Below are 18,970 nucleotides of genomic sequence, written 5' to 3'. Positions count from 1 at the left end.
TAGTTTCATGTCATCTAACACAAGCTGTAGTCGTCCAAGAGGAGGAAATCTGAATTAAGAAAATGCCTCCATAATATCAGGCTGTTTGTGCCCCACACCCATGCATGTATGGTAACACTGATTGAAAACAGAGAGGACATGAAGTTGGCACATGGTGGGGGCCTGGGAGAAGTTGGAGGAGGAGTTTGATCACAGAATGGATCAAAACACACTGTATGCATCTAAAGTCCTCAAAGGATGAATTACATCAACAAAACAACAAAACAAGGTGCTTTGCTTTCTCTTTATTAATATATATTATTAATATATGTGTGTGCATACATATATATACACACATATTGTGTATATATATATATATATATATATATATATATATATATATATATATATATGAATGATGCTGGCAGAATGTGAGCTTTGCCCCTGTCAGACAGAAGTCACACCTAATTCACCCAAAAACATGAAGAAAAGGATAAGGGAGCCCCGCAACTGTCATCTGGACATCCACCTTGGCATTCCACTTCCTCTTATTTAACTGGCTGAGTTCCTCTTATTTAACTGGCTGAGTTCCGAACCGCCAGCCCACTTAAAAGAGATCCAGTTGCTTCTAATCATTAAGCTCTTGGTTCAGTGTCCCTATCTATAAAACACACATCAATAGCATCTTACCCATGACCTAGGACAACAAACACAAACATTTTGAGTGTCATGGCAGAATCGGTCCTATCTGCCCTGTGTTGGATCAGCAAGCAGGAGTGTCAATCCATAAGGGTTAGATATCTCCATGATAGACCCTCAGGTTTTACTCAGTCACTTTAAGTAAGGGATTCACCAAAACCATGAGACATTTCAAAATCAAATTCTCCCTGGTGTGGAGGAAAAAACTGATTCTTCCCGTCACCATGAAACATCAGCTCCGGTGGCTCCGAGGCGGCCTCTTTGGCAAAGCTGGGGCCTCGTCTCAGGATGGAGAGGAAGATGGCACCGCCTTGATGGATGTGTACACAGCGCAGGCGTGAGAAGTCTTCACTACACTAAAGTTGCATTTCTGACCTTCTGAGGACTCGCGGTGTCAAAGGAAACCCGTGGATGATTTGCTGCACTGGGCTGGCGTGTTTTGTGTGCCTGTTTTAAAAAAGGCGGAAGGGTCAGTGCGCTCGCTGGCTGGGCCAGAGGCACAGTACTCACCTGAGAAGTATGGGGAGCAGGGTTGAACAACTGCATAGCGACGCACGCTCTGCTCCTTTTCCTTCACTCTAGGTGCTTTCCAAGCCCAAAGAGCAAACTCGTTCCAAGAATCCAAGACCCACTTTTACCAAACCAAATTACAGATGCCAAGATTCTTTGTCTTGTTTTCCAGTTTTCCTGTGGAAGTCCTTGCTTTACCTGGTAGGGTTTTGGGGTTTTTTGGTTTGGTTTTAAACATAAGATATTTGCGGAGGTCTTCAAATAACACACGTTCCTTCTAAAAGAGCAAAAGCAAAGCAGAAGAGCTGACTGGAAATCCTCCGCCCCTGTGTCTCCTGTGGTATTGTGCAGTGGCTGGTTTCTCATTCAGAACCAGAACTAACCTGGGCTCCTCTACAGGGCCAGTGACTTCACCCTTAGGAAGATGTGCGCACAAGCCCCATAAGCCAAGCGCCTGGGAGACTGAGGCAGGAGGATCGTGAGTTCAAATTAACCTGAGGCACACAGGGAGAAGACCCTGCCCCAAAAGCAAAGAATCGTTGCCACCCATCCTCTCAGCCAGCCCTGAGGGCAGCAGTTCAGACTGGGGGACACAGCACGCGTATCAAATGTCTTAAATAATACAGCGGGGCAGGATGAATTATTCAGCTGCGGTAGAATGCTGTGGATCTTGAGTGTGGGGGGGGGTAAGTCTCAAGCTGCGGTGTGGCTTCCCTTGGCAGCCCCCACCCCCTGCGCGCGCGCGCGTGCGCGCGCGTGAAGGAAAGGCCGCCTGCTTGGTGGATGGTGCTGAATACGCCAGGGTCTCTCTGGAGGGCGCCTTCTGCTGGGGTGCAGGAGGGTGTTGCAGTTGTTTGCTTCTGTTTGAGCTGGGGCTGGTTTGCATAAATGCACCGCCGCTTTCTAAATTTATCACGGGTTTATTTCTGTTTATCTCAACAGGAGGAACGGATTAGCGGGCAAGGCACAAGCCGGGTTATGAAACATTCATGTGCCCTCGTACACGGAATGGTAAAGAGATTTAAAAAAAAAAAAAAAAGCAGAAGCGTTGATTGACAGAAAGTGAAGGCCCAGAAGAGAAGGAAGGAAGGATGGCCATTTGTGTTAAATATTCATCTAGGTACAAATCATTCATAAAGCTAAAACCCATGGTTTTAGACCAAAATAGAAAGAGTTCATTTGTCCTATGAGCTGGTTGTGATTTGTGGGGAAAATTAAATCCTTGTTCACTCTGTCCTAACATGTGTTGACCATAGCATACCTGAGCTCCCCCTACCACCCAACAAGCTCCTACCTAGTAATCAATGGCCTATTCCATGCCCTAACCACACACCCCATCGCGACAGAAGCCAGCAATGAAGAGTGGTCACACTCAGCATGTGTCCGTTCTGATAATCGTTTTTCCTTCTAACTTTGCCAGACGTGCAATGCCTGGGCTGGGCTCTACCCATCTACAATACCAGAGAACAAAAACAAAACACAAGACAAAAAAGCTTCCACAGATGGGTGTTTGAGCCTCACTCAGGAAACAGGCCTGTGTCTACAAAAACACCGTCCCCAAGCAGACCATCCAGAAAACCTTTGAAAACACTGTTGCTTAGGCCTGATCTTATCTAGACAGTGTGGAAGAGGCCCCAAGAGCTTCTGGGTTAGGCTGCACTGAGATGCCAGGGGTACCAGACATCTAAAGGTGCCACGTGCACCTCATACTCAGCAAGTATTCTTTAGGAATCCAAGCATCCAGCATTTGGAAACATCCCCCGGTGCTGCTGGAGTTTTCTTGTTCCGCCAGATCTCAGCCCCAAAAAAGCACACAGACGCTATAATAATTATAAAACCGTTACCGGAGAAAGGTCCGGACCTGTTCCGCCTCCCAGCCTTCTCCTCGCCTCCTAGCCCCGCCTATCTTCCTGTCTCTACTGGTTATTGGCCGGTGTTTTATTCATCAACCAATGAGAGGAACATATATACAGAAGGACATCCCCTATCACCCCAGGTCTCTATCAGATTGTGGCATGAATCAGGATATACACCCCTAAGTCAAACCCCCCCGAGACTGAAGAGGTGCGCAGTGGGTAAGAGCACATTCTACTCTCATAGTGGACCCAAGTCCCATTCATAGCAGCCACATGGTGGCTCATAACCTTCCATAGCTTCACTTCTGGGGTTCCTGGCGCCCTCTTCTGGTCTCTCAAGGTACTGTACACTCAGGAACACACACACACACACACTTGTGGGCAAATCACTCATACACGCGAAATAAATAAATCTTTAATACTCCAGTACTCAGGGAAGGCCCCACAATGGGAAAAAGCTGAAATGGGATTGGGCAAGAAAGTGCTCCAGGCAACAGAGGGTTAAGTGTTTCCAGGAGCCTGCATCTTGCCACATTGGTAGAGCTCACCATCTTCTGTGGTGACTGGCCCACATCTGTCCTCCTGAAGCTCCTAGTCACGATGGCTGGTCTTATATGGGGCACACTCTTGTAGCTACCACCTGTCCCCTAAGACTCGGTCCCTATGACAATCCCTAACCCTCCTGAAGACTTACAAGGACTTTATACTGAAACTATTAGAAGATGAGGAAGGGTCTGACCCAAGAGCATCACCTCCAACCTCACATGATATCACCATGGTAGCGTGGACACCAGCACTCTAGACATTGACTAGAAAGATAAGGAGCAGCAATGAGTTATGGGAGATGGGGTCTCCTAGCCTTCCAAAACAGAGCCTCCTGTAGGGTAACTGCTGGATCTAGGCCGTAACTAGAATCCTGCCACATTGGCCAGGGAGAAGATGCCCATTTGGCAGCTCTCACCAGCCTGGAGATGGAGGCTCATGTGTGTAAAGCTGGGGCATTGACAGGAAGCCTCTGAATAGCCCCCAATGCTGCAGTTTCTTGAGTTCTACATAGCCCTAGTTCCCGCTTGGCATTGCTGTGCTCTTTACAGAATTAAGATTTGCCTCTTCCAAGGTCTATTAGCACCAACCAGGCACCTCAGTTGCTGGTGGCACCCTGTGTCTCTATGTATAGGCCATTTATCTGCCCCAATGAGCTCCCCAATCACCTAGACTAGGAAGAGTACCAGCTGCAGGCTGGCTAGCTCACAGCTAGAGAGCTTGGTTTATAATCTGGGTAGGAGGTGGTGGGGAGGAGGGTTCTGCAAAGCAGCACAGCTTGTATTCAGTAACCCTGAACTCTAACTGGCCAGCATTTTGAGCTGGAGAAGAGCTGAGAGGCAGCACTTATGGGCGTGCATGTACAGAAATGCTCCCATGTCAATGTGAGATGGTGTGTGCTGAATTAGAGCCACACTGAGGCTAACTGCAGAAGCACAGACCAGTACAGGGTGGGAGAGAACTGGAGGGCAGACTATAACATCCTTACAAGATATGAATACCCACCACCCCCTAAAGACTCCCAGACTAGACTGCGATGAGGACATGGCCCCTGATTCCGGAAGCTCTACAAAGGAACCTCTGGACTTAAGGATCACCTGAACCATCCTTCACTGTAAGAAATGGTTGTGGCCACGCTGGAAACTTTCACATGTCCTTTTCAAGCCCAACACGGGGAATAGCTGTGCACCTGGCTACATCCCTTCCCTCCAGCATCCCTCGAGCTCACTGGCTACTCAGAATGGACTGCCTAGAGGCAATGCACAGACACCCTTTGGTTAAACTTGACTGCCCTTCTCAAGGTATGCTTCCCTTAAAACACCCCACTGGGAATAGAAAGAACCAGACATTTAGTAACTTCACTAAGTTTCTAGCTAGGCAAAGACAGTTCTCTCTGGGGTCTGATTGGTGTTGTATGGACTTCAATACTCTTTGCCGAAGCTCAGCTCACCTTGAATCTTTGCAAACCACTCAGGAAACACAGCACACACCATCACCATCACCAGGTTCAGCACCACAGCCACTACCCTATTTTTTCCACCAATACATCGCTTAACTGGCTATGTGTGTTAGTAGCCCAAAACTCTCCCTGAGTATTTTCAGAACAGCCTTGCAGTTCTGAAATATCATTCCCCATTCTCTTATCCAGGCTCTGGCATTCCCATTTTCCTCACTCACACCAGACACATTACGAACGAAATTATCTAGTGGTCCCAGATTCGGATCTCTTCCTAGGCAAATACTTGGGCTTGTCTACAGGAAACACTTGATAGGAAAAAGACAACCAGAAAGGAGCTTGGGGAGGTGGGGGGCTTCTGAAGTGTGCTCTTGGGGTATCCATGCAGGATGGCTTCTCTTCTCTGTCAACACGGCTGAATCTGAAATTACCTAAAACGCACGCTTCTGAGTATATCTATGAGGTGCTTTCAAGGAGGCTTAAGAGGAGAGAAGACCCACTCTGAATGTGAGACTGCCATCCCATGGGAGGTGGGTCCCATACTGAATCAGACGGAGAAATGAGGTACCACAGCAGCACCCATCTCTCCCTGCTTTGTGAGGCCACAGTGGACTGTATTTCCAAACGGTGAGCCAAAAGAAACTGCTCCTTCTTTATGTTGTTTTTGCCGGGCATCTTGTCACAGCAACAGAAATCATAACTTACACACCATGCTTGTAACTGAGTGGGAGAGAGCCCCTCAGTCACCCATGACCCCCACCAAGGTAGGGCCACCGAGTCTGGTACCCAAACCCTCTGTCCCTCAGCAATCTCTGTCAGTGGCAGCTCCAACCTTCAAATGGTTCTGGCCATACTCTTGACCAATGACTCTTCCCTTCTCCATCCAAACTCCAGGCCCAACAGGATCTTGCCCACTGACAACCTCACGGCCATAGACCTCACATGCACAGCAAAACACATTTATTCTCCTGCTTTTCAAAACCCAGCACCCAACATCCTTCCTTGAGACAAAGCACCCAAGGCCCCTGATGGGGATGTCCTTCTGTATATATGTTTCTCTTATTGGTTGATGAATAAAACACTGATTGACCAGTAGCCAGGTAGGAAGATAGGTGGAGCAACTAGATGAGGAGAATGTGGGAGCGAGGAAAGGATGCGTGCTGCCAAAGGAGTATGGGTAAGCACCAGCCTTGTGGCAATACATCGATTAATAGAAATGGGTCGATAGTTAAGACAGAGCTAGCCAATAAGAAGCCTAAGCCATTGGCCAAACATTTTATACCTAATATAAGTCTTTGTGTGTTTATTTGGGGAAAAACAGCCGTGGGACCAGGTGGGACAGAAATCTCCATCAAGAGGTTCCAATATAGATGTGGATTATGCAGATTCCAGGTAGCTGGGACAACAAAGCTGACTCAGGTCTTACAGACTTTGTCAAAGAGAACAAACAGCAAGTTGCATGTTGCTCATGACTTTGTTGGTTCAGGTGACTATTTCCCCAGTCAGAGTACATCCTCCCAAACCATCAACTGGACATAAAGCCACTGCTATAGGAAAGCAAGAGATACTTCCTCTCTCCGCCCTGTCCCTGATAGGCTGTCTGCTTGAAACAGAGGTAGGGAAGAGTGCCCTTCTTCCATCATGAATATTCAGCGTGTACCTATCAGAAGTATGCATTCTTAACTGCTAAAAAATTCAATGTACGTCCCAGATGTTCTACAATACCTGATAAGGAGCGATATGGCTGCGTTGTCCCTGAAGGCTGACTTCACCAGATTTAGGAGGGAGAGAAGCAATCTCTGCAATAGAAGAATTTTTTTTTTAAATACGTGATTTTTTTTAAGAAATCAGGTTGCATATTTTAATAATTAATTAGGATTTCTAAGTATTTCTGACATAAAATAATTTCTACAGTTTTGATATGGGATGCCCCTCAAGGCCTTGTAAAGACTTGGGCTACTGGAAATGATGGGTCCTTCAAGGGGTGGAGCCTAGTGGAAAGAAGTTGGGTCATAGGGAAGGAAGACGTCTTTGAAGAGAATGTTGGATCGCTGGCCTCTTCCTCCCTCTCTCTTTGCGTCCTAGTACTGTCTAGTTAAGACTTCACTCCATGATGCTCTGTTCAACACAGGCCCAAGCCTTTGAAACCGTGAGCCAAAAATGAACCTTTCCTGCCTGTCTTGGCTGCTTAGCCCAGTGCCCCACAGGTGACAGGAAGATAAATTACTGTGAGTACACAGCTATTTATCTCTTTACGTTACAAAGGATTAGAACTCCATGCTTTATGTGTGTGCTACAAAAATAAGGAAAACTGACGCAAAAATCAATTCCTTCCTTCACCCGTTGGCCTTATCTAGACACAAGATGACCCATGGCTTCAGTAGCTCGACCGAGGAAAATAAACACAAGGCACATTGAGGATGGGGCGGAACAGCTTGGGCTTAAGTCATGATTTCGGTCAAGATACTCGCAAAATGCTCAAAACACTAATGAATAAACAATAGCAAGAAATCCTTGAAGGCGCTTGGGGCTCCTCAAGTGCAGCAGCTCATGCTTTGTGGCACTTTTTAATGTGACGCATAGAATTTGGAGTGCACAAAGGAGCCAGCTGGGGTGAAGTCAAAGAATGGGGATACTAAAAAACCAGAACCCCAATCCTAGGAAGGGCCAACTGGCTGAGGGTCTTTCCCTGGGATTTGTTTTGCCAACCCATGTGGCTGAGACCCCTTTCTAGGTGCTGAGGGCTGGTGTGTGTCACGGGCCCTCCTACCTCATCCTTTCAAAGCCTACTGGCTACAGAGAGTCCCTACCCCATTGTCACTACCGCAAATGAGATTGCGGAAACGACTTCTCAAAGTAGTTTAGCCTTCCAACAGCCATCCTGTCTGACTGATCAGGAGCAGACTTCTGCCTGTCAATTGTACTTGAATTGGGTTAAGTTCGGAAGAAATCACCTGCAGTAATTTAAAGAGCCGTCCCATAATTTTAAAGGGGAGTAAAGGCCTTGAAAGTTAATTTTTAACGTTTATTCTGAGAGAAATACTGCTGTTTTAACGTTTATTCTGTCTCGGCATTAAGCAGAGAAATACTGCTAAGTCTGCTTCCAACTCTACAACTTCTCCTAAATATATATATATATATATATATATATATATATATATATATTATCCAAACAATGGTTGCCCCCAGTGAATAGATTTTTCTGTTTGAGGAGCTGGTGTCCAGGCAATCCACACATCTTCCTCTGAAGGTCTTCCTGATCCCTGCCTGGTACTCACGTGCAGCCCTTGCTTCATCCGAACTGTACCCAAGGTTTTCCTTTCCACTCTTGAACCTTGTCTCGGGATCTGTTTTGTTTGGCTTCGTGTTTGCAGTTTTCCTGGAATTAGAGCATTTTGGTTACAGCTTCTGCTTGGCAGAGGTAGACAGCCTGTGCATTCCTGCAGTGAGAGGGAGGGATGGGGTTTCATCATGGCAGATGTGTGGGCTCAACTCCCAAAAGCCCCTAAGCAAATCAGGGGTCAGTAACCTATGACCCCTGAGCCCAACTACTCCACCATCCGTTGTTGAAACCCAGGGATTACTTGCCTGTGGTCACAGTTTCTGGTGCTGCCTTTGCGTCACGGTAACAGAACTCAGTGGTTGTGCCAAAGACTTCATGGTTGGCAAAACCAAAAGTATTTACCGTGTACCCCTTTGTATGAAAAGTGGGTTGGTCCCCAAAATAAAGCAAAGATTGGTGCAGCTCCCCTCTAGGGGAGTGAACTTGGATGATGGATAGCCAGAGAAGGAAATGTTCTTCCTCAACTCCTAAGGGCACTTGCTAAGAAAACAGTCATGATACACGCGAAGGTCTGCCTGAAAGAAGACGGGTCATCCATGAGCCACAGACAACCCAAGGGGCCAACGTAAGCGAGTGACAGGCTTCCACGCTGCCCATAAAAATGTAATAGATGAAAGCTCTTAATACAGCAGGGGACAGTGGACATTAGACTGCTCTTGGACAGCGGTGCCATTGGTTCGAAACTGGAACACATAGCTACCATGTGTCCACAGCCTCTCGCCGCTATGGAGATGCACAGAACTCTGATCAGGATGGGCACTCAAGCTCTCCACGGGGACACATGAGAACACACAGAGAACGCTATTCCCTTCAGAGTGGAACAACCGGAAAACCATCAAAGCCCCCACGTAAAGCTGAGGAGACTGAGTCCCACGTACAGCTAGAACACGGCGTTGTGTCGTCAGAAAATATCTCCAGCCGCATGGCAGTGTGGATGGGCCTCACTGTGGAAAGCTTCTGGAAGGCAGGCATGCTTGGATGAGTATGTGTGACGATTCATTTACATGGATCTAATGATCTAAGGCGAGTCTGAGACAGCCTCGTGGGGTACTGACTCGCTAGTTCTGAACTTTGGCCGAGGCCATAGCACAGACGCTTGAGAACTTCAGTCATACTGTGTATACATCCCTCCGCTTACATTTGTGAATGAAAATGTCATGAAACCCATCACTTTGTAAAACAAATCTATACTAACTAACAAGAATGTCCAAAGACGTTTTAAATTTAAGTGTATATGTATGTGCCTGTGTGTGGGTTCAAACTTGTGACTGCAGATGCCCAAAGGGTTTGTCCAGTCCTCTGGAGCTGCAGCTGTGTGTGGTCATAAGCTGCCTGTCATGGGTGCTGAATTTCAGGTCCAGTGCAAGAACAGCAAGTACCCTTAATCTCTAAGCCATCCCTCCAGCCCCTCTAATAAAACTGTTTTAACTTCTATACTGTTTGCTGATATGGTTACTTATGATTTTATTCAAGCAGAAAAGGCAGATAATAAAACTACATACACAATCTTCATAAACAACGAAATTAAAACCATCTGAGGAAAAAAAAAAAACTACCAAACCGAAGTGTTGTTAGTAGGAAAAAATAAAACCTTCAAAATAGTGTCAGATAAAAAGAACACACAATTAGATAACAGTTGCTAGGGTCCAGATTGTACAGAATGCTTGCATGTATGTGTCTGCTTGTACATGTGAACACACACACACCTGCACAGGAACATACACAAACATAGGTAATAGCAATTACCTCTAGACAATGGAGCTAAAGGTGACATTAACATTGTTTCTCGGTCTATTTGTGTTTAATTTCTTTTCTACACTAAACCTTGAAGGTACTGAACCTTCAATAAAAATATGTATGGTTATTTTAACACAAAATATTTAAGTGGCTGGAGAAAAAAAATGGGAAGGGAAATATCAGACAGGCTGTGAGACACCATTATGCCCCTAGGACAAGGCAATCCATTCTAAACCAGGGGCTGCACATAGATGAGAGACCTGGCCCTGGCAACAGCTGCCCTGTCTACATCCCTGACTCCACCATGAGCAGAATGTGGGAAATGTCACAGAACCCTCAGTCACAAAATGGAAAAGGCATAGACATGCACCATGGTGAGTAAGAAACCAGCAAGACCGAAACCTGTGTGGAGCTGGGAGCAGCACCCAGCTGTTAAGGGGTAGGTATGAGTATAGCGGAGATTGGGGGGGGGGGCTTAGCTGTTGCCATGGCTACACATGCCTATCGTCATTCTCCGCCATTTTGCTAAATAACTCTGGGTTGCTCAACTGTGCCTTGAAGTCCCGTGAGACCCTGAGAATAGAACCAAAGGTTGTGATAGCAATCACCTTTCTCAGGAGGACAAGGGGGAATCCAGGCTGTGACCCTCCTCGCGCCCACGGTCAAGAGGAATGCTAGAATTTGCACAGGATCTGTTTCCTTGTTCTCCCTCACCTCACATCAGGCCCCACAGGGCAGCTTTCAGACTGTGGCTGCATGATGCCTCAGAAATGAAGCTGCCTCTCTCAGAACCGGGTTTGGTTTTTTGGTTTGTTTTTGTTTTGTTTTAACCAGGGACAGAGGGTGAATGGAAAGAACCGGTCATTTGGTAACCATTACACGTCCATTCATGGGGCTTTTTTTTTTTTTAATCTCAGAGCCTAGAAACTTTAAATTATCTAATAAACACTGAAGGTTTCAGACACCTTCAGCTAAAGTGCTGCAGCTGAAACATGCTGGGTGACTGTAACTCTGGAAGTACCACAGATATTCACAGTGGCTGCCATGCATGCCTGTGAACACATCAGCTGCCATGCATTCCCATGAACACACTGGCTACCATGAATTCCTGTGAACATACTAACTACCATGCATGCCTGTGAACACACCGGCTGCCATGTGTGCATGTGAACGCATCAGCTACCATGCATTCCTGTGAACGCACAGGCTGCTGTGCAATCATATGAACACACCAGCTAGCGTGAATTCCTGTGAATCTGGACTTCGCTCCCTCAAACGTGTTTGCAGACACTCTGGATGGTGCAGGAATGAGAGGAATCTTCACTGCTGTCTTCTTAGTGCCAGGACGAGTCACGGTGTCTAACGTGTGTACCAAAGCAATGCCACATGCCTTATAGGCATCCTTCTGGCATAGCTAGCTACCCTGCAACATACCTGTCGAGTCCCAGTGCAATCTCTGCAGGTGCATTGGCTCAAGGAAGGACAACAACCACCCACAGTCACAGGGCACAGTGTCCTCTTGTGGAGAGAGTTGCAAATGTCAGGTGCTCAGCAAACCTCCACCTCCCTAGAGATCCTAAGGGAGCCCTCTGTAGACAGCTCGCTTTATGAGTTTGTGACTGACATGTTTTTCAGAGAGTCTGATTTGAGTATTTATTGAGGAACATAATCCCCCCCCAAGCCCTATAGTCCCATGCTTGAGTGTTGCCATGGTTACTTGGTTTTGTTTTAGCAAAAAGATGAAGAAGTTTCCAACTTACCTTATCTCATTTTGATAACTAGATTCTGAAAAACAAAAGAGGGTGGGGAGGAAGAAACACATTAACAAGATGAGGGTAGTAGTTCTAAAAATAACTCATCAGTTTTTATTGACTCGCTGACTTGAGGAATCTCACTTTGACTCAGTCCGTATTTAAAAGTAACCCTGCACTGAGTCAGGAAAACTACTAAGGCCAAGGACAACAGGCTCAGTATCAGAAAGATAAATACTCTGTAGGTAGATAGTAGATGCCCCTTGTGTACCCAATGAATGCTGATTAAATTTGACACCCAAGTGTTGTCCAGGATCCATCACCAAGAAGCGCTCTAAGTAACCCAGCCAGCCACGTTAATCATTGGTTGCTTGCTGTGTACCAACCCACCGGAACCATGTAGAGCATGTCCTCATATGACTATTACAACAGTCTAGGATACAGACACTAGTGTTACTCTAGTCCATCAAGCAAGACACCATGATGTTGACATATCTTCATTCTTTAATACTAAGATCCATTTTCTTTTCTTTCTTTTTAACTGACTCTCCATTTTATGCACACGGCATTTGCCAGTGGTTCACACCTTTAATCCCAGCATTGGAGGCAGAGGCAGGTGGATCTCTGTGAGTTCGAGGCCAGTCTGGTGGCCAGAACTAGTTCCAGGTCCTCCAGGGCTACATAAAGAAACCCTGTCTCAAAAACACAAAAGAACAAACAAACAAAACCAACAAACCTGCATTTGGCATGGCTATATAACACATATATACAATGGTAATGTAGGCGTGTTTCTGTTTTTAATTTTGAAAGGGTTTCTATTGAGGGACCTTACAATTGGGAACTGCTTTCAATTAGGCAACGCTACAATAATCTCACCCAACACCCTGAGAGCTTTACTCTAAGATCCATTTCCGATCAGTTTCACAGGCATGACCAGTGTCCGTTCATACAGTTGTCACTACACACAACAAACCCGCCATTCCTTCCCTAGCCAATGGTACCAACCAATGGACTCTTGGACAAGAGGGAATCAGGAATCTAAAACTCGAAGCCACACACCAAGTTTCCCCAGTCGATGTGCAGAGTTCACGTCCTTCACACCCTCAGTCTCCTAGCCAGGCTCTGCTGAGGTCTGGAAAATATCACTTTCCCTTATTATTATGTTTTTAGGTAGTAGTCTCACCTGTTTTAAATTGTAATAACACCATCTGATTCAGGTCTCAAACTAAACTCAGAAACGCTTTTATCCGCATCGTAGTCTCCCCCCATCGATATCCTCCAGTGATGGGATGAGCCACATGTTTCCACTCAGGTGGGAAAGGGTGCATGATCTGGGGTCATCTTCTCCACACTGCCATTCCAAGGCCTCTGAGCAGGGTCAGCAGGACCCTCAGCCATCCTCAGTCAGTTCTCAATTAACCAGAGGCACGTGGAGAATTCCCCAGGTGCCAGCAAAGAAAGCACCAGAAAACACTCCTGGGAGGGGTGGGGTGGGAATGTTTAATATATTTTATGGATTGAAATTATCATATTGGGAAAACTCAGAGGGTCACTGATTTTTACGTTTATGCTACTGTGTTAGTATAATTTCACGGCAGCCACATCTGACCTCATGGGACAGGGTAAACATTGTAAGCAGGCTGTGGCGGGTGTCTGTTCACAGCCTTAGACTTCTTGTGACAAGAGAAGGAAATAAATAGCTCACACTGGAGTGGGCTTTTCACCTTGAAATTACGTAAAGGACAAAAATCTAAGATGCATCACAGAAGTATTTTTCAAGGCAGTGTCTCACTATGTGATCACACTGGCGGGCAATTCACTGTATAAGCCCAGCTAGCCTCAAAGTTGTGACAATCCCCCAGCCTCAGCTTCCTGAGTACTAGAATCACACACACGAGCCACTGCACCTGGCTTGGGACTCTTAATGCACATTTTAAATTTTTTACAACTAATCTATAGGGCAGCATTTATGGAAAAGCAAACTAAAAAAAGAAACCACTCAGACCATTTATGGAACAACACCCACCAACAATCCTCTCACTGGGCTAAGAGAAGGAGAAAATCTCAACCATCAGAACTTCTCCACCAAGTCCATGAATGTCATGTCAAGAATCCCCAACTGAAGGCACTGCCCAACCCCCAGTGCCTTCTTGATGACGTAGAAGACCATTTCAACCATTCCCATATAAAACAGCAGGTGAAGAATGGGTCCGTCGGCCACACAAAAGTCTCACCTTGAGTTCACAGATAGGCTTTCACTGATCTGCAAACTTCCACTTTCCAAGGAATAAAATTAACACCCAAATCAAAGCCTGATCCATGAAGGAGCTACAGCCAGACCCCATCCTTAGGATAGACCATGGGATTTACCTGGCGTGTCTCGCTGAGAGAGATCAATGGAAAACAGTCAGTAGATGGCACCTGGCACACACACACAGTGTTCACAAATTTAACAAGGCAAATCAAGTGACAGGCACCCAAACATCATTCTCAGCTCTTACAAAAATATAATAATAATTCAACTGCAGAAAGTGTTCAAATCAGAGAAAAGACAAAGATTCAGCACTCAGAGAGCTCTGGGCTGTCACACAAGTTTTGACTATCAAACTCTGTAACAAGCCCCCTCATTCTAGACCCCAGCCTCCAGACCAGCCACAGCTTCCACATAGATGGGACTGCCTCCACAGACCCATTCACTCACATTTCCATTAACTCAGCGTGTGCCTTGTTTCCCTGATTACCTCTGCAGCCACCCTCACCTGCATGGTAAAGAACATATCGCCACAGCCGCTTATCCTTGCAAATGAGTTCAGAAGTCTAGAAACCCAGGTATCTGCAAGAAGGTTTCATTGGCCACCTTCTCCAATGTGGGTCAGCCTGGCCTCTGCGTGGGGTTCCCTAGGTCCTAGGGGAATGGCCACCATCTCTTCCCTGCCTCCTTCCCATGGTTCCTGTCAAAGACTGAAAGCTTCTCGCCTTAGTATCAGTTTTACTTTGTTCAGCATTGCTATTACCTCTGCCCAGCTCATTAAGGCAGAATAGGAGTGGAGGGGAAATTATATGTATATATATTTGCATATTTGCAGGTACTTTGTGACAAGTTGATGTGGTAGGCATCGGGAAATTACTAGATGACGCTGATCCATACAACCATCATTCCATGCACAAATCACTTTTTAAAGGAAAAAAGCATTAAATGTCTATTTTCACGTTGCGATTAGGTTACGACTAATACAGGTCTTCAGGACATACTCACTCCATACAAAGCCTGGTATCCTTTAATCAGAATGTCCCGGTCCCTCATCTCCAGCTCTGGAAACCATTACTCCACTTTGCTTGTGTGTGTCCAACTGCAAGATCCCACCACACTTGTCCTTCCTTAACTGACTCATTTCTCTTAATGTTGTCCCACGTAACAGGTCTTCTACACTTTAAAGGCTAAATGGTATCCCCTTGTGTGAATAAACGTTAAGTATGCTATACACATGTATGTTCATATATGTGTTTGTATGTGCGCTCATGTGTGTGTACATGTCTCTGTGTGTGCTCATGTATGTATGCATGTGTGTTCATGTGTGTATATGTATGTGTGTGCACATATGGTACACATATATGTGTGTGTGTTCGTATGTATAGGTACATGTGTGTGTGCACATGTGTGCAGCACTGCCTTACAAGGGATTTTTATCTCTGATCTATCATGAACTGCTCTGCAGTGAACACGGGAAGGCATACGTGTCTGAAACACTTGTTTCATTCCCTATGGATATTCAGGCAGCAGTGGGAGAGATGGCTCCCATGTTAGTCTCTAAGGAACCTCTGCGGTGACCATGCCTGTTCACACTCCAGCCAACAGTGTGCACACATCCCTTGTCAGCTCTTGTCCTTTGCCTACATGACGACAGTCATCTGCCACGATGCTGTGACATCTCACTGTAGTGGAACTCACCTTTCAAAGAAGTCGATAAACTCGCTCACTTGGACTGCTTGTCCCACAAGTTCTAAGCCCCACAGAAATTCACACAGAAAAAACGATACCTTCTTTTTCTCTCCTGCAGACACCACAGCAGCAGCATACTATAATCAGAGCAGTGATCAGGATCAAGAGCAAGGAAAAGGCCACTGCCAGCAGAGCGATGGCCCAGGTCGGCAGGGATGAGCCAGTACTATCTACGATGGCGAGAGTTTAAAAAAAGAAAAAGAAGAAAAAAAAACAGAGTTTAGTGACACCTGTACCTCGTAGGCTCATTTGTTCGAGTGGGATCTAAATTGCTTTGTATCTTCAATAACATCATAACTCTTCAGCCTACTACAGCAGGGTATTCTCAGCCAACCTCCCTCTGTGTGTTTAATGACTCAGCCCTTACCAGTATCTCTCATCCCAGTATTTATTGGCACAAGTAATTGCTTTGTAACCCAGGTCCAATTATCAGTTGGTTAAACATCCCACATTCCTGAGAACTGGGTAAGGGTAAGCCAGCAAGGCAACTCCCAAGGGTTAGAGTTCTCATTTCCATGCCGGGACGGGACAGCCTTTGGTTAGCCAGAACTGTGCAGAAGAGAATGGTGGGTTCTGGCATCCATGTTCCCATGCTCTGAGAGTACATAAACCAAAGGTGATAGGCATACCCTATGGAGGGCAAATGGCCCTGAGCACACAGCTTTCCCCAAGGCCACTCCAGAGCCTACCACTAAATGCATTTCTCCTACAGCCCTGTGAGTTTTCCTCTCAATCTTGTGACAATGACGTCATCAGAATCTTACTTTGCCCTCTTATTTTGTCTAGTAGGCATGGAGTAAGACAAAGGTATACTGAGGCAGCAAAGGCAGGGGGTGAAAGGAAAATATGGAAGGAAATTTTAAAAAATGACCTTGGTTCTTTGTCGTTCTGTTTGTTTGGTCTTTGTAACCATGTCTTCAGAGCTGACATGCTGGTTTTGGGTGGCCATGTAAATTCAATGCATATAATTGAATATAACAGCTTCTTAGTTGTACTGCCTACATCCCAAGTGTCAAATCAACCCAGGTGGAGTATTTCCACCATCCTTGAAAGTCCTGGCTTATAGGAAGAATAAGGATGATCCCAAGGGGGCCTTAAACACCTTTTCATGCCTCTGTGCCCAAACAGGAACCACACAAGTCAAACTAACAGATAACCGTGTTGATCTGTGGAACCGTGCCTGCCTCACTGGTAGTTCAGTGAAAACAAAGTAGAGGCTAGTCTCTAGAATGTTTAAAATAACAGGCTTCCTCTGAAAGAACATGGGGTTCACTTTGGAACCAATGGCAGGGGGCAGGGGAAGCTAATGGGGAAAATCTCTCTTGGGAGCTCTCCCCATATAGATAGAATATTTACAGAGGATCACTTCTGCCCCAGTTCTGAGTCAAGAGTAAGCAAGAGCCCAGATGCATAAAGAGCCACAGGTAAGCAAAAAAATCCAACTCCATAAAGAACTACAGGAAAGCAATAACCCAGATACATTAAAAAAAAAAAAATCACAAGCAAGCAAGAACCCACTATGGTATAGGTCTATGCTTCCCTTCCCAAGAACACAATAATGAGATTACAAAGTCCAGAGCTACATTCTCAATATTCACAGTACAGATGAAAAGCAGATCTCCATGTGGAAGCCTCTCAACTGTCAGCCATGTTGGGCTTCCCATCAGAGGACCTAGTTCCTTTTGTGGCCCCTGTTTACTTTCTGGGTTGCCTTTGGCCTCTGGCTCATTTGCCAGCCACAAGTCTTGCTCTACCAGGTTGTTCTGACTCAAGAAATGTGTGTGAAAGTTTCTGAGGTGGGACTCATGTGTACAAAATCCACATCGAGTTAGATGGACTCTTTCCCAAACCCAAGTTTGCAAATGTCACAAGTTTTCATGATAAGGGAGTTAACTGGGGTTAGAGAGAGGCCTGGCTCCTGACGTTAAGAGATAGGCTTGAATTCTCCCTACCTAGGGCATCATGTTTATCAGCTACTCAGTCATTCCTGCCATGGCCTCTCCTTCCCCTATTTGACATCCCAACCTTCTGTCAAACCAGGCTGGATCCAACAACCTTCCTCAACTGAGTAGAGAGTGCCTGCTTTCTCCTTGTGTGCATGTGTAAGGGGGAAAACCACCTCTTGGGGCTGATGACAACGTGCAGAAGGGAATGGGGGACTTTGTGGTATTACCCACTGTCATCTTCCTTAATTCAGACACCATACCCAGCCTCACTCAACAGCCCCTCATTGAAACAGTATGGGTATCAGAAGCCAGGTGGTTCGTTTTCACTTCCTATTTGCTGTGACCACTCTTCTCTGGAAGTTCAGCCTTCCTTGGAGTCTCACACTTCAACTCAAATCTCCTGTAATCAAGTCTATCATGTTTGAGGTCATCAGGGAGCCTAAGACACCACTGGAACTGCACAGGTATCTTATTTTAACAGTGTTCTTCATTTCTCTCCTATTAAATATGTGTGTATACATGTGTTCCTCTATTCATATGAAACATGGATTATTTTGTTTAGTAGAGGGCCACAGGTGGAGCCACGCTGTACACCTGAAGATTTCTTTGTTGGGCATGACGGGGCGCTGGTAACACTAGGGAAGGTGAGGAAAGTTGCAAGACTCACGAGGTTCTTCCCAAACAATTTCAGGAAGGTCCTTCAATGGAACTGCCTGCAAGCTGTGCAGGGAGTTCCAAGGACACAGTGCTCCCAAATCATCAAGATGACGATGCATTTGAGTCATCCGTGCTCCTGTAAGGTAACCGCAATAAACTCCTTGGTGCACCCAAGTAGACTTTGGATGAAATGACTTCCTTGGTGCATCACCAGCGTCCTATCTAGAGGGAGTTAAGCTTTCATTCACACCTCTCCCCAACACACGATGAAGGGGCTTTGCTTTCTACCTAACGTGGTGGACTGCTGCCCCACAGGTGTATAATTTCAGTAACTAGGAAAATTTGGGTTTTCTGTAAGTGAGAAACCAGCTCTGAAGACAAGCATCGGCTTCCCACGTAACTGCTTCAGAGGAGCTTTTGATCCCTAAGGTAGAGCACACTTTATGACCCGAGTCCATTGGGCTTCCTAAGCTCGATCTAAGGAGCCTTGTGG

At 45.9% G+C, this 18,970-nt stretch overlaps 1 protein-coding gene across 2 annotated transcripts in view; it reads right to left on the bottom strand.

The window, feature by feature from the left end:
• Nucleotides 1-401: 401 nt before the first annotated feature.
• The window catches only part of Igsf5 (immunoglobulin superfamily member 5), a 40,506-nt gene continuing 21,937 nt past the window's right edge, over nucleotides 402-18,970 (bottom strand). Inside the window, exons 5-9 of one of the 2 annotated variants that reach the window (XM_051191950.1) lie at nucleotides 15,913-16,044; nucleotides 11,884-11,908; nucleotides 8,322-8,422; nucleotides 6,769-6,842; nucleotides 402-1,125 (exon numbers count right to left, since the gene is read on the bottom strand). In XM_051191950.1, coding sequence (XP_051047907.1) covers nucleotides 1,030-1,125; nucleotides 6,769-6,842; nucleotides 8,322-8,422; nucleotides 11,884-11,908; nucleotides 15,913-16,044 — 428 coding nt within the window. In that variant the 3' untranslated portion in view covers nucleotides 402-1,029. The remainder of the gene's footprint in view (nucleotides 1,126-6,768; nucleotides 6,843-8,321; nucleotides 8,423-11,883; nucleotides 11,909-15,912; nucleotides 16,045-18,970) is intronic. The other variant, XM_051191951.1, reaches the window with a different exon arrangement.

This window comes from Phodopus roborovskii, unplaced genomic scaffold, assembly GCF_943737965.1.
Source record: "Phodopus roborovskii unplaced genomic scaffold, PHOROB, whole genome shotgun sequence".
NCBI classification, from domain to species: Eukaryota; Metazoa; Chordata; class Mammalia; order Rodentia; family Cricetidae; genus Phodopus; species Phodopus roborovskii.
Note: the sequence above shows the minus strand (reverse complement) of the source record. Positions and strands in the feature narration are given on the sequence as shown.